Source organism: Malaya genurostris, chromosome 3 (genome assembly GCF_030247185.1).
Source record: "Malaya genurostris strain Urasoe2022 chromosome 3, Malgen_1.1, whole genome shotgun sequence".
Lineage (NCBI taxonomy): Eukaryota > Metazoa > Arthropoda > Insecta > Diptera > Culicidae > Malaya > Malaya genurostris.
In genome coordinates, this window is record NC_080572.1 from 187,372,498 (window position 1) to 187,388,864 (window position 16,367).

Genomic DNA, 16,367 nt, shown 5'->3' on the forward strand with positions numbered 1-16,367 from the left:
ATTTCGTAATGCCATACGAACAAATCGTTTCTGTACTCGTTCAGTTCTAAGGCTCCACGATACTTGATGCGGATTCCAGATTACGTTTTCGAGAATTGGGCGGACGAGTGAGCAATACAAAGCCTGAAGGCAATGCGGATCTTTAAAGTCCTTTGTAATCTTAGCGATGCAACCCAATTGACGTGTAGCTTTCGAAACGATTTGTGTCAGTTTAGCATCCAACTGTACACCACGATCAATACGATGACATGAAATTTTTATTGGCAAAATGGCTTTCGAAGAAAAAAGCATTGTCGGCCACTAATTTCTTGTATGGTAGTTAAGAGTCCGCTGATTTAAGACTCCACGATAAGACAGTTGCTGATCAAATTGAAATAACCCTTATTTCGATGTAATCTCAAATTTAAACTCTTAGTTTTACCATGATTTTGTTCGCATTGCCCAGATTTCGAAATTTTTGCCACTCGTCAAGACTTTAACCTGGTAGCCAAGAAATTGAAACTGTCTCATTCCAGAAGGTTCGAGTTTTCCATAAACCATACGTACGATGAAATGCCACCAACAAAGCGGATGCAACCGTCGCGTCTGATGAAGCGGTTCTGTTGGTCTGATTTATTAATAAATAACCGAGAAAGGAAATCGTTCGTGGGCACTTTTTCGTTGTTGTTGTTGTTGTTTTGTTCGCTCATCTTCACAACTCACAAAGCACTTGCGAAATACCATCTCGATGGGTGCATAAATCTTGCACCAGACAAACATGTCAAGGTTACACCAATATCTTGATAGCCCATACGCAACACGGTTTACGGTGGAACCAACCATCCAAAGACGAGAAAGCATTCCATGATTGAAATTGATGTCGTTCGGCACTCCGACGATGTGTTGTAGGTCGGAGACACGTCGTCTTGGAATGTGAGTTGGAGTGTGTCATTTTTGCACTGCAGTGTGACCTGGCTTTGAAAATTTCAATACCGTTTCGAAAGGTAAAGTCCAGCTCGACATGAATTATTGCTGCCATTAATTTCCACTCGTCGAAAATGAATGTTCAGAACATGTGTATGTACCGTCGGTTTCTCCTTCGGATGTTCCGGCACACTCAGAAAAACTAGGTCAACCGATCACCTTGCAATTTAATCGACACGTGTTGTTGGTTGGTTTGCACAGCATGCAAAAAAGCCGGAGATTAAAGAGTGAAAGAGCCCGGTAAAACACCGCAAACGACATACAATTACATAACAAGAAAAACACGTGCAAAGGACCACCGAATCGTCGTAGGGAGATTTGCTGCCTACCAAAACTGAATGCAATTTGTCTGGTCAGGAAGTAGGCACTGTTTGTCCCATTGAGCAATTCAATATGAACCAACACATCTAATTGGCCCGATTTCCACGAACATTGACTACTGTATGCAGCAGTCAAAACGAACGGAACCCTTTTAAAACCATTGCACACAGACACAACCGTCTCGAAACAACAAAACGATTCCAAACAATCAAAACGGCTCCAATCATAACACACGTTTCGAATGCGTTTTCCCTGTCCACTGGCGAATTATGGGGGCGCCCGGCTCTCGCCCCCGAGAACGGTAAGTAATTTGAGGCAAAATCTGTTCTTGTGTTTGCAAGGCCTGCGGCAAGCCGTGCCTGCATTGTCGCGTGCAGCCCGCGCTGTCGAAATGCAGGCCGTTTTCTATATTTATGTACTGCCTAGGGCGTGCAGAGTAATTTGGTAGCAAAGTTATTTGTTTGTTCGTTTGATTGTTCTGTGTTCCGTTGTGGCGACGTTGAGGAATTCATTAGATGCCAGTGGATCTCTGATTGATGCAGTACGCAGGATAGTTTTGCAACCGTTTTCGTTATAATTTAATTTTTGCTGAGGATTATCTTACATCCGTTTCCTTATAGTATATTTTCGAGCTCTCTCAAGGAACACGATGCGTTTCTAAATCTATATTCGTTGAACTGAAAACAGCTTTTGGTAACAGTTGAGTATTCATAAGCTTTATAATACATTATTTTTCTAATGGCTAACTAATGCAAATCAAATTCAGAAAATTATACCAACAACAAGAGTGACATAAATTTTATTAACTATACTCTCAGACAAACAAAATGAAAATGGGTATAATAATCAATATGAGAATACCATTACGGATAATTATGATGAAGATTCAGTCATTTAATGTCAACACTCAAAAAACCGATGATGAAATTTATGTATTGCAGTTTAATGGAAAAATAGAGGAAAAAATATTCTGATTAGATTTTCCCTCCTCGAACTTTTATGCGAATACCACTCATCACATTTTAGAAACTCTGTCGGCTAACTTTAGCGGCCATTTTTCCACCATCCCGAGTCTGCTTTCCACTCTCCAATCCTAATATTTCTTGTCCAAGACATTCGACAAAGTTCCTCATCGACTTGCTGTTGAAAAATTAAGCAGACTTGGCTTTCCGGAGTGGCTGACACAATGGATTAGGACATACTTGACTGGACGCAGTGCTTTGGTACGCATTAGTAACATACAATCTTCTTCGTTTGCAATATCATCAGTTGTTCCCCAAGGAAGCCATTTGGGTCCGCTGCTTTTTGTATTGTTTATCAACGACCTCTGCAGTGCTATAAAATCTCCCAAGCTATTGTTAGCAGATGACCTAATGTTCTTTCGCTGTATAAATTCCTTATTGGACTGCAACGCACTTCAGTTCGACATCGATGCACTTGTTGACTGGTGCAACATGAACGGAATGGAAGTAAACGTACGCAAATGCAACGTAATATCTTTCTCTAGTTTACTTGGCTCCACTACTTTCGACTACAAAATGTCATCACTAAGCATTGAAAGAGTCGCTGTTATAAAGGATCTTGGTGTATTATTAGACCACAAGCTAAAATTTTCAGAACACGTAGCACTGACCACTGCTAAGGCCTTTTCAATGCTTGGTTTCATTTGTTGAAATACTCAGGCTTTCGAAGATGTATACTGTCTAAGAACATTGTACTGTTCAATTGTTTGCAGCATTTTGGAATATGCTGCTCCAGTCTGGGCACCGTACCACAGCGTAGGGTAACAGAGGTATTTTGGCCACTTAATATATTTTGGCCCACCTCACAAACTTTATCGATTTTATCGGATTTTATCCATGTTAAGTAACCCATGTTGCATCAATTTGATGCCTATCATATTAAATTACCTATTGCGGAAGGGGTTTTCAATATTTGTACAAAGTGGGCCAAAATAAAATCAATCCTAAAGTGGGCCAAAATACCTCTGTTACCCTACATATTAGCAGAATCGAAAGCATACATAAAAGATTCATACGTTACGCTCTACGTCTGCTGCCTTGGTCCGATCCCGTTCACCTCCCCTTCTATTAGGATCGCTGTCGACTTATCCATCGACTTCCAACATTAGAGAGCATAACAAAACCTTGCAACGTCTTCTAATCTTCGACATTGTTGCACGGAACGACCGAAATTAGCTCTGCGCCTAATTCGTATTACTGTTTTTGAATTAGTTGATTTTAACAACAAAATTTCCAAAACAACCATAAAATTAGTTAAAATTGAGAATTTATTTGCTGAAAAAACTCTTATTTTAGAGAATGTGCTTAGTTGGCGAATATTCTGGACACAAACCAGCAATATCTCAATCCAAAACGAAATTCTCATTGACAACTAATTTTGTTTTTGAAATCAGAAAATTTGTTTCTATTTATCTATCACCAGTTTATTAGCCACAAAATTCATGAGAAGTGTCAAAACAAAACAATCCAATTAAAAGCTAAAAGGGACAGTCTTGTTGAAACTGCTTGCAAATTGTTTAGATGTTTTATGCATGTGTTACGATATATCCATATATAAATTTCTAAACCGGTATGTAAAAATGACGTAAACTGTTAGTGGAAAGTGTATTTATTCAGAATTTGGGCGCATTTGAAGCGATTGTGCGTAATAATGTTTTTACGCGGAACAGTGAACTGAGTTTCGAATGTTGCACTCTAATTGTACATGTCAAATGATGTTTTTTGTATCTTCCAACCTTCCGGCCCACGCCGTTCGATGTACTACTTGTATTCGGTTTTTATTTTCCGAGTGCTCAAAGTTTTCAGTGAGAGAGTCGATTTCGCGAAGTCGAATTAAGAAAACAGCGATTTAGAAAAAAATGTTCAAAAAGAAGTTTATGTTTCGCTTATATGTTTTTCTCCAATACAACATCGTATTTATACCTGCCAATATAGAAAAGACAACCGCGACTGAAATTTTTTTCGGTAGTAGTGTGCCATCTAGTGGCTAGTAGTCATTACGGTGCGTTATTTCGGCGACAGAGCGCCATATAGCTGCAAATTGCAGAAACCAATTCAACCATTTATGTTGGTTGAAAACAACGTTTTATTTCTCTAATTCAACTAAAAAATTAGTTGAATGGATATGAAGTGTGCCTTAGCTAAGAAATGACAATTGGTGAATTCAACTAAAAAAATAGCCATTTCAATAAATATTTTATTATTATCAAGGAAATTAGAATTAAAAAATCTAAATTAGCAAAAGTAAGATTTTTTTAGTTGTCTCAAAAAATAACTAACTAAAATCAGAAAATCAACTAATTTTTTCGCCAAAATGCTGATATCGGTCTTTCCGTGTGGTAATAATATCGACTGTGCTGAATTACTAGGAAAACTACAATTTCGTTATGTTTACGTTTCGTCTTTGACTCATCAGTGCAGAGCAGTTCAAATTGAACTGCTTAGTGCTAAACTCGGCAGTTCAATTTGAACCGCTAAGCAGACGTAAAGTTTCTGCTACTTACAGAACACTTTTTGTTTTGCAACGAAGTGCAATGTCTTTTCTGACGTGCCGAACGAAAACGTGTTTTCGACTATTTCTGACCGATGCAGGTATGGTTTAGCACTAAGCAGTTCAATTTGAACTGCTTTGCACTGATGAGTCAAAGACGAAACGTAAAAATAATGAAAACGGTTATGTGCCCTAGCACAAAATTTGGCTAACCCCTAAATGTACAATTTCGTGCCCCGTTGAGACGAACCCGGCGTATGGAGCTGTTTCAGCTGCCTAATCATTGCACACAATATGGACAAAACAACCCTCTTAATGTATGTTGCCGATTGTTTAATGAAGTTTATGACAAATTTGATTTTAATGTGTCTAAAAATGTGTTTAAATTAAGAATTAGCATTTAACTGTCTGTACGATGTAAATTTTTGAAGACCAAATAAATAAATAAATAATATTTGCTTGATAATTGCTCAATGCTTCACGATTGGACGGAATTGAGGGCAGTTGGGTAGATTGATGTGCTTTTCAAAGAAATCCACCCCGTTACCACGATACCGCTCTTTAAAGCAGTCCCACTTGCAAATTCGAGAACTCATAATCTTGTTTGTCATGAAAATGCAAGATTTTGTCCACAGCTGCAAATACCTCGCCTGATCATAAGCTATATCGCGAATTTGTCTGCAAAAACAAATTTGAACTTGCTAGGAACATCACATCAATCAATGGCTTAAGGACATTTGTCCGGAAAAATCTGTCCATAATCCATTGTCACGTACGCTTCATCGTTCATGAGGATACATTCTTCGTACACCCAAACCTCCGTTTACGAACATTTTTTGTAAACTACCTTTTTTACGACGTAACTCTTTTTCCGAACCAAACCCCAAATACCGTAAACTTTTTTTTACGATCCTACTTCGACAAAAGAGGTTTTGGCATACATCGAAAGCGATTTCCGGCTCATTTATATTTCATGGAAACTACTACAATATGGGTATTTTTGGAACGGGTTTAAAGAGTAGATTCCGGAAAATGATGTGTGTGGTGTTTCTGAATTCCAAGATGGCAACTTCCGTTTTCTTGATATTCCTTGAAAACTCTTACAATATGGGTTTTTTCGGAAAGAATTGGATTTCAAAACAACCACAAATATCTTTTCTTTGGTACCTACACAACAAATCTGAAAATATCCACCACATCAAGTCCTTTCCGAAAATACCCATACTGTGAGGGATTTATAGGAATATAGATGATACGGAAGTCGCCATCTTGGATTTTTTAACGAGCACGAACTTCATTTTCATGCACCTACTCTTCACAATCGTTCCGAAAATAGCCATATGATGGACGGTTTCCTCATTCATTAGACAAAACTTTTTTTTACGAAGTAAATTCCAAATAACGCGAACTGGTTTTACGAACCAAATCCCAAATAACGTAAATTTTTTTCACGAACTACCTCTTTTTACGAACCCCCGTTTAATTCGTAAATGGAGGTTTCGGTGTGTTTCGTATGAGCCTCATAGTATTACTTTCGGGTCGTATACTATCTTGATCAAAAAGTTCGCGGAATCACCACCGTGTGGCGCTCTCAGTCACCCAATTAAAAATTTTTTTGGGTTCCTACATCCACTGATATTCTATCAAATTTTCAGCTTGATTCCTGAACATTTGTAAAAGTTACGCTGTATTGCGTACACCTGCGATTGTGCGTGTCCTCGATTTTGCACAATTTTCAAAATGGAATTGAATTTGCAACAACGAGTTTGCCATAAATTTTGCGTTCAAATTGGTTTCAATGGTGCGACAACATTGCAAATGTTAGAAGAGTATTTCGGCGGAGGCAGTCATTTATCAGTGATAAAAATGTTTTTGAGGTGGCCGTGAATGATGGTGAGAGAAGCGGTAGGTCATCGACATCGAAAACCGACGATCACACAAAAATGGGTGACCGTAGACCGCAAATTGACTACTAGAGAGATGGTTGGTGAGTTGGACATTGCTTTTGGATCCGTCCAAGACATTTTGGTTAATGATTTGGGCCTCAGACGAGTCGCTGCAAAGCTGGTGCCGGAATTTTATGCAAAAAAGGGACCGCGTTGACGTGAACATTTGGCTAAAAATGAAAAGAATACCATTCAGCAACCACCGAACTAACCTGATTTGACTCCCTGCGATTTTTCCCTATTCGGTCGACTGAAGAAACCGCTCCGTGAAACGCGTTTCAGCACCCGAGATGAGATTAAGGAAAACCTTACTCTTACCACTTCATCGAAATTTTCCGACATCTAACCATAACACCCGATATAAAAATATCAAAATTGTTACGGTTTTTAAAAGATATCAATAAACCGGAAGTCACCATCTTGGAATTTAGTACCATTTTAAACATCCTTTCTCGACATCTACATATCCAATGCGTTCCGAGAATACCCATACTGTAAGGGTTTTCATTAAATAAGAGGCCATCGTAGATTTCAGAACCTCTTTAAACCCCATTTGAGGACATCTTCTCATCAAATCTGTTCCAAAAACAACCATATTGTAAGGGGTTTCATGAAATATCAATGAACTGGAAGTCGTCATCTAGGATTTCAGAACCACTCTTTACATCATTTTCAGACACCTACTCGTCACACCCTTTCCAAAAATACTTATATTGTAGTACAGGGTGATTTTTTAAGAGCTTGAGAACTTTTTTAAACAATAAAACGCATAAAATTTGCAAAATCTCATCGGTTCTTTATTTTAAACGTTAGATTGGTACATGACATTTACTTTTTGAAGATAATTTCATTTAAATGTTGACCGCGGCTGCGTCTTAGGTGGTCCATTCGGAAAATCCGCTTTTTTATCGACAAATTTTGTTCAGCGATGAGGCTCATTTCTGGTTGAATGGCTACGTAAATAAGCAAAATTGCCGCATTTGGAGTGAAGAGCAACCAGAAGCCGTTCAAGAACTGCCCATGCATCCCGAAAAATGCACTGTTTGGTGTGGTTTGTACGCTGGTGGAATCATTGGACCGTATTTTTTCAAAGATGCTGTTGGACGCAACGTTACAGTGAATGGCGATCGCTATCGTTCGATGCTAACAAACTTTTTGTTGCCAAAAATGGAAGAACTGAACTTGGTTGACATGTGGTTTCAACAAGATGGCGCTACATGCCACACAGCTCGCGATTCTATGGCCATTTTGAGGGAAAACTTCGGAGAACAATTCATCTCAAGAAATGGACCGGTAAGTTGGCCACCAAGATCATGCGATTTGACGCCTTTAGACTATTTTTTGTGGGGCTACGTCAAGTCTAAAGTCTACAGAAATAAGCCAGTAACTATTCCAGCTTTGGAAGACAACATTTCCGAAGAAATTCGGGCTATTCCGGCCGAAATGCTCGAAAAAGTTGCCCAAAATTGGACTTTCCGAATGGACCACCTAAGACGCAGCCGCGGTCAACATTTAAATGAAATTATCTTCAAAAAGTAAATGTCATGTACCAATCTAACGTTTAAAATAAAGAACCGATGAGATTTTGCAAATTTTATGCGTTTTATTGTTTAAAAAAGTTCTCAAGCTCTTAAAAAATCACCCTGTAGTTTCCGTGGAATATAAATGAGCCGGAAATCCTTTTCCTAAAAACCGCTTTTTACGAAGTAGGTTCGTAACAAAAGTTTACGAGTTACGTAAAAAGAGGTAACGTTAAAAAGGTTTACGCAAACGGAGGTTTGGGTGTAATCGAAAACAATAAGACCAATATTGCAAATTTCACGTTCGTCACTGTAGGACAATTTTGTAGTCATCACTCATCACAAGTCTCGAATTTGAAAATAAACTGGAAACTTGCAATCTTTTGGTTGGTGGCTATTTTCAAAGATTTTACAAATCCGTTATTCCGTAACCGGAAATCGAAACCGTATAACATCCAGTAGCTGCTAATCATGGTCTATGAAACAGTTCATATTTCGTATATGTCGATTTAGTTAACTACGTAAAAATTATGTGCACATTCTTGTCTCATTCACTCGATTTATGTATCGAATATTAGGTTGGTTTTCGTGCTTTTTTGTATAAGAAAGGTAGTGCTAATCTAAAACAAAATAATTAAATTAATCCCATATGAATCTAAAGTGTATTGTATTCAAAATAATTTCCGTTTGTTTCAACTGATTTAATGCCATATAAAATTTTCATTTAATCTTTTCCGTCGCTAAAAGATCCTCCTCCAGTTTTGAACTGCCACTTTTATATTTAGTAGAGTAAATGTCATCATTATCGTAAGGGACTGTATAATTACTTTCACTGCTACGAGTACAAAGAAGAACAAAAATTAGAATGAATTCTAAGTTCCAGGAATAGCTTGTAAGAAATATTCAGCCCTCAAATTAGAAAAAGTAGCTATTTTAGGCAATCTGCGGTCATGCTTTATCACGTATGCCATTATTTACAGGAATACACAGTTAAAAAAGACAAACCAACTTTCAATCTGTAGCGTATAACCATTTAAACATTTCAGGTTTACATACGCCTCGCAAAAACCCGCTTACATGATCACTCACTGATTAAAAAGAAGCGACGCAATAAGTGTGCGATGATGGAAACCATCTAACATACATTCAGTTTTATTATTAAACACCGCTTGTCATGTATTGGTGATATTTCCATCCACTCATAGGTAACCTTCACAGTCTCGTGTATTCGAAGTGTGTGTTGGCAATCGCAATCTTCCCGGTTGAAATTCGGTTCTGATTGTCGGATGCTTTCTTTTTTTTCAAGCAAAATCGCCTAAAGGTATGCAATTGTATGGCACATAAAAATCTATTTTTAGAATTGCACGGTGAAATCTTACGCACCATAAAATTGGTAATAATAGTTGAAAAACCTACAGAATTCATAACAAATTTGGATATAATATTGATATCAACATATTAAGGTTTGTTACAATTTAGTTGTCATCTAAGCCAGTTTTAGATATAATTTTTTTTATTTTAACAGCTAACTAGCCAAATATAAAACCAATTTTGTTATGTGAAATAAATATCCCAATTTGTAATAAACTTGTTTCGACCATCTGATCGGGTTTGCACATATTGCCTTGTGATTCTGGAACCGGAAATCGGATCGAGATAAAATTCAATAGCGATCTATGGAATCAAAAGACCTTTCGTTTGAATCTAAGCTGGTGAAAATCGGTCACGTCATTTCTGAGAAATGTGTTGCAGTCGCTGGGAAGTACTTTGAATTGGACAATATCGATTTTGATGAATAATCTTGTATTCTTAATTTTCTGAATAAATTCCGGGAACTGTTTTGATCAAGGTAGTATAATACTATTGCTTTTATTCAGTTGTAGCAAACATGCTTTAAATCGTGATACATTTGCTGCTTAAACATTGTATTGTACCATAGCTCGAAGACCAGTCCAGTTCTGTAAACTATACGGTTCTGTTTAACGTTCTTGTTAGTTGATAAATTTACTTCGGTTCTGGTTTCCGGTTTCAGAAGTGGTCCGCGAATATCGGTCGAAGACTCCAAAACGGAACTAATTTCGATTTCTCCGAGAACTAATTTCGATTTCTCCGAGATGGCAAGAAAGACTTTCACAATCCAATGTATTATCCTATGACTCCAGAAGCTGCTTTAAAATTAAATTTGAATTTGAATTCCGACTCAGGAAACGCAGGGTGAAGAAACGTAAAAAAATTTAAATATGCAATAATCTGACATCGTAATTGCGAATAGAATTAGCCACTGGAATAAGTTGATAGTAGATCAGAAATCCAATAATTTCTTCAAAATAATCAATCTCAACAAAACTAGTAATGTTTTATGTCGTGGAAACACCAACGGCGATATTGGTTCTACATTACCGCCTTCTGTTAAGGATTGGCGCGTTTCGTTGAACAGAAGTAAAGAAAAAGAATGACACAGATCCAGTACCAATCCAACACAATATTACTTCAGTTCCAACCAACTCGTAAATATATCAACATAAATTCTCATTTTTTTTCTCCTACATCTTTGGCTGTAACATTTGCGCTCTCCGTCTGTAACAGCGCAATTGCCTTTAACATGTGGTAGTTTATTTCCACTTATTTTATTTCCACTTTCGGACTGAAACCCAGCCGGGCCGGGGTTGAAATTTGAAGCACCGCACCGTCGTCGTCGTCGCCGTCGACCGCCGATGCGCGCTCAGATTGTGTTGTTAAACTGCAGGTCCGTCGTTCGGAAGGGGGTCCACAGCCCAGTGAGGGAGACGGGGGATTGGCTGGCTGGTTGGACCCGGGGGGAGGGGTGGGTTCGGCTCGTTTGGCTTAACTTGGCAAGTAGGCCAGCCATTGAAATTGAGAGTGGTCTGGGTAATGGTTGTGCACTTTTTTTCAGTTTATGGGTATTTCATTTTTTTTTTCGTTCATTGTTTTGCTCTCACACGCTTTGCGCGATCTTTCATTCATTTATTCATTCATTCTGGTTGCAGTTTTGCAGTGCTAAATCAGGCCCTCGGTTTACTGTTGCTGTTGCTGTCGGAAGAAGGGGACCAGACCGGAATGAACCGACCGACTTGAACAGTGATGGGGACGTGCGTTTTTTTTTCGTTTGTTGATTCTGGTGTTACTTCGCTCGGTGATTGCCTGCCTGGTCTGGTGTTGAGGTCAGTGCAGTTCGCTAATAGCAGCAGCAACAAGAGCCGTGGAATGTTTTGGTGTGGTCAGTTTTGGGGAGTGCTTGTAAGACTTATTACTTTGCAACTTATTTTTACGACATAAAAGATGCCAGATGTGCCGAACAAGATGGGAAGTAACCTCAAAAGCGTATGCTTCGATGATAGCATTTATGTTCAAAGGAAATTTATTACCACTAAACTGACTTTGCAATAATTGTTGAATAACGAGTTAATTCCGTCCAATCAATGCTCACATTCTGTTGACAGACTAACCCACAGCTTAAATCAATGGCACTTACCTTCAAATCCTTAAAGAATATCGTATTCCGCGCCCAGTCGACCTGGGAGAACAGATTTTGGTCTAATACTTTGCACATCAGCTCGAAGAGATCCACCTCACACTGATTGTAGGATTGATTCTGCAGCAGCGAGAACAGTGACGTCTGCCATTCCCGGTCGTCGATGGATTGGACAAAATCTCGAATCATCGGCGATACCCTATAGATATGGTCGGACCACAGACATGCGTTGAAATTTTTTTTGTTATGAATGACAATTTTGGTTTCGATTGTTGAAAGGTGTGATGATGAAAATGAAAATAGAAAGGAACAGAAAGAGAGAGAGAGAGATAAAGAGAGAAAGGAAAAAGATACAAGCAAAAGAAACCATTAAATCAGAATCAACGCTTGGACTTTCGAGGCTTAGAAGACCTCGATGGCGATGAAAGACACGCAATGTTTTTGGATGTTTGGTGCGTATAGAAAGATTGTAAAGACTAGCCTTAACGTATCTGCAGGATTGCCCGAGTCCGCGGTGCTGGTGGGGTTCGTTCCACTATCGAAACTGAAGGCTTTGGGACTGAGCGAATGTGGCGAGGCGGTCGTCGAGTTGGCACTCATCCATAGCTTCGAGCCGGAGAGTTGATTCTGGATAGCCGAGGACGTCGAATGGGATCCTCCGGTGCCCGCACCGGAACTGTTGTTGCTGCCACCACCGCCGCCACCTCCTCCGCTGCCACCGTTTCCGCCCACGCCGCTGCTCAGCGATATCGTCGTCTGTGGGTTCACTTGGCCTAACGCGATGGCAACCGGACTAGGTGGACTATCGGGCGAGGACGTCAACGAGGACACCTGTAAGAAGGGGCAAAAAGACGGGCAGACGAGCGAATTCGTTTGCAATGACATAAAATAGTAACAAGATTTTATGTTGATGATGGTTCACGCATGTCGTTGATTGTCACCCGGAACAATACATATAAACGTATTGATTCCAGTAGGCAACAAATCAAGTGCGGGTCATCCATGGCATCGTGTTGTTTTTTTATTTGTACAGAGATCATAACGAACACAGGGAAAAAAGAGCAAAGAAAAGATAGTGGAATTAAATGGCAATGTTCGTCACCACTAAATTGCCCGTCGAACTCATCTCAACATAAACAAACCTGCGGTATTTGGATTTCCTGCTTGATGTGCATGTTGGAGTACGGCTGGTGGTAGTCGATGGCCAGCAGCTGCGATGACGCACCGTCCGAACCGAGCTGCCCGATGCCGACGCCACCGCCTATGGACCCCCGCAGGGCCTGCAGTGCCAACTGTCGCTGTCGCATGATTTGAAGCTTTCGCGCCCGATCCCGCTTATACATGGGACCAAACTTGTTTCGTCCACCACGCATCCGATCGGCTCGAACGGCTGTAAGGGTAAATAAATGAGATCGTTTTAGTAAAGGTGGTATATATGAATAGGCTAACTTGCTAAAGTCTCGGTTTCAAGTTAGTTAGATGGGAAAATGAAAATAGAAAACCTTTAAAAATTAACATTCATATCAACGCCCAACGAAAACCCGCATAAATACGATTGAGTGAATGAAACGAAAAACACAAACTTTCGGAAGCTCTGAGGGACTTCTTTAGTACTTCGAACAGGACTGTTAATTCATTAGCATTAGCATTAGAGACCGTGTGTTGCTACTTCGTTATTGATCAGGACCAATTGATGTTGCCAAATGTTTCTTTGAGGCAACATGCCTAAAAAACCATGTTTCACTGCATTGATCCTTACATGCTGATCAATACTGACGCCGGCTACGTCCGAATGCAGGTATACTTGGGAAGAGAAGTAATTATTACTCTAGGTAGCCGCCTACCGAGAATGTGTTTAATTTTAACGTGTTTTGTGTTAATACATACAGAAAATAATGTAAAAAATCTAATATATTGTACTAAACACACGACAAATGGAATGATTACTTTCCAAAATACGTAAACATCGAGATAGACGGCTGTCGGGAGAGCCGCTACTTATTCATGTATTCATTTCCTCGGGATCTTTTTCCAACAGATAACCGTAAAACTGCACGGCAACAAATCCATTGCCGGAACCATGATTGAGAAATCATGAAAATCATGAAACATTACTTCAGGTATCTTTACCTGAAACCCGACCCGAACCCGACGGGTACTGGTCGAGTTCGGGAACAGTAGAAAATTGTTTATCGGGTTCGGGTCGGGTACGGGTAATGATTTTCGATTTTCAACGGGTACGGGTCGGGTTCGGATACAAAAATTTGGTCGGGTTTCGGGTATTAGAACCCGAACTACCCAAGTTTTTTCGGGTACGGGTAAAGATTTTTATTTTTTAGTGGGTACGGGTCGGGTTCGGGTTTGTAAGAAAATTTATTCTCGGGTTCGGGTCGGGTACAAGAAAGTGCTTACCCGACCATCTCTAGTAGGGGAGCGGGTCATTTTGTCGAAAGCCATTTCACCGAAAGTCGTTTCGCCGATTAAGTCATTTCGCCGAAAGGGTCATTTCGCCGAAAGAGTCATTTCGCCGAAAGGGTAATTTTGCCGAAAGGGTCATGTCTCCTGTATAACTGATGTGGCGCAGCCACATAACCGAAGCCAAACCTCGTTTACCCGGTCTACTCAAAGCTAGGTTTCTTTGCTTTAGTTAGGTCCGAACGAGCGGTAGCGAGGTCGGACAGCACATGAACCAAAACGATGTGGCGTAGCCGCATTAGATATTTTTTTCATTTTCACTTAATAAACGGAAAATACCACATACATTGGCTTGTAGATACACCTATGCAATTGCCTTGACGCTTAGTAGCTAATAGTCAACAAGTTTTCTTGGGAACTCCGTTCTCAGGTTCATGAATCAATCTTTATTCAAGAGTACAAGAATCAATCAAGAAGTACATTTGTAGGACAACAAAACGGGCGTTAACGCTATCATCTTTCATTTCTCTTTATTTTAAATCAATTCTAACTACGATTCTAAGACGATTTCAGGATTCGGCGAAATAACCCTTTCGGCGAATTAGCTTTCGGCGAAACGGCTTTCGGCGAAACGGCTTTCGGCGAAATGATCCTGATCTCTCTAGTAGGTAGATTACTAAAACAGATTTAAAATAAAAATTACAAAAAATTGAATTGGCGTCACTCATTTTTCTCGTAGATTGCTGAAAATGAAAGGTCTAAGATCCCATAAGAACTTATTGTTTTTTAATCAGATCCGACTTCCGGTTCAGGAGATACAGAGTGATAAAAATGACAATTTCACATAAATTAATCGAGTGTATGGGTTTGTAGATTTTGATAGTTGATGATCAATTCATATTTACCGGTATTCGATTTTCGGTCCCAGAAGGGACCAAAAATTTTATTTGGAACGCCCCACGATTTTTCAAAAATGACTACCAGTGATGGCCCAGCACACGAGCCAGCTCTCATATAGTGCTGTACCTTTTCAAAAACACGCACGTGAAGTCTGAAGCACACGCTCGTGTGCCGTGTTGCTACTAGATCGAGAGTCGTATGCTTCGAAGAACCAGCTCGCGATGCTGGCTCATCTGCTGGCTCATGAGCTGGAACGGGGAGCTACCTCGTGAGCTGACTCATCTGCTAGCTCACGTGCTGAGTAGAGTGTCCGGTTTTTTATTTAATAATATAATATAATTTTTAAGCACACAGTGTGATTTGAAAAGCACAGCACACGAGTTTAATAGGCACACACTGCAGGTATAGAGCAGCTCATGTGCTGAGCTCGAACATTACTGATGACTACATTATTTTTTAAAGTTTCAAAACAAATAAAATGGTTTATAGTCGCTTAGGTGAATTTATTTGACTTCAGCTAAACCGGCTTCCGAATTCTGGTTTCAATAGTATCGGGAATAGAGGAGCTCAATCGTTTTCTCAAAGAAGTCCAAAACGAATGTCATAAACAAAAACTCAAATCGAAACTTATTTAGTGAATTTTATCCAATCCTGACGGTTCTGGAATAACATGGTGATGAGTTTTCAAAATTCAAATCGACATAGAAGACGACGATATCAACAAACTATTTCAATTTATTCGTTTAATTAATTCATGGCCATACGAACTGTTTTGGGTTATGCTGGTCCCTGAATACCGGTTTTGGAAGTACCGTAAATAATCACTAAAAACTCTAGAGTGAAAATCGTTTCGACATCTTATGCAATGCTTGATCAACTGTTACACGTTTAGATTCAAAGGAATAATTTTCTGATGTCATACAATTTCTCTTTTCGATCCGACTTGCAGTTCCGCAATTATAGGAAAATGAGTGTTTATAATTTCAAACTATCATTTAAAAGGACGGTCATTGAGATGATTTCATGAAAACTAACAACATCGATGAATATTCATGTAAAAACACATGCAGATTAATAAAAAAAGGTATCTCGCTGCTAGGTGGATTGGACACGTTTTTTTCTGTTCAGATGAGGTATGTTTTCAAAAGACGACAAAAATTTTGTTTAGTGCCCCAAGTAAAAAAACAGGTACTAAATGACCACTATCTGTTTACGTTTACGATTTGGTTTTTAAGAAAGGTGCTCCTAATTTATTTCCCAAAAATCTAGCTGTAGCGACAACGAGCTGCACGAGGC

The 16,367-nt window shown here is 39.3% G+C and overlaps 1 protein-coding gene across 6 annotated transcripts in view; it reads right to left on the reverse strand.

The window, feature by feature from the left end:
• The window catches only part of LOC131434559 (nuclear hormone receptor FTZ-F1), a 446,632-nt gene that overhangs the window by 21,504 nt on the left and 408,761 nt on the right, over positions 1-16,367 (reverse strand). For all 6 annotated transcript variants that reach the window (XM_058601379.1, XM_058601380.1, XM_058601381.1 and 3 more), the window contains 3 exons: positions 12,899-13,146; positions 12,238-12,587; positions 11,757-11,955 (listed from right to left, as the gene is read on the reverse strand). In XM_058601379.1, the coding sequence (XP_058457362.1) occupies positions 11,757-11,955; positions 12,238-12,587; positions 12,899-13,146 (797 nt within the window). The remainder of the gene's footprint in view (positions 1-11,756; positions 11,956-12,237; positions 12,588-12,898; positions 13,147-16,367) is intronic.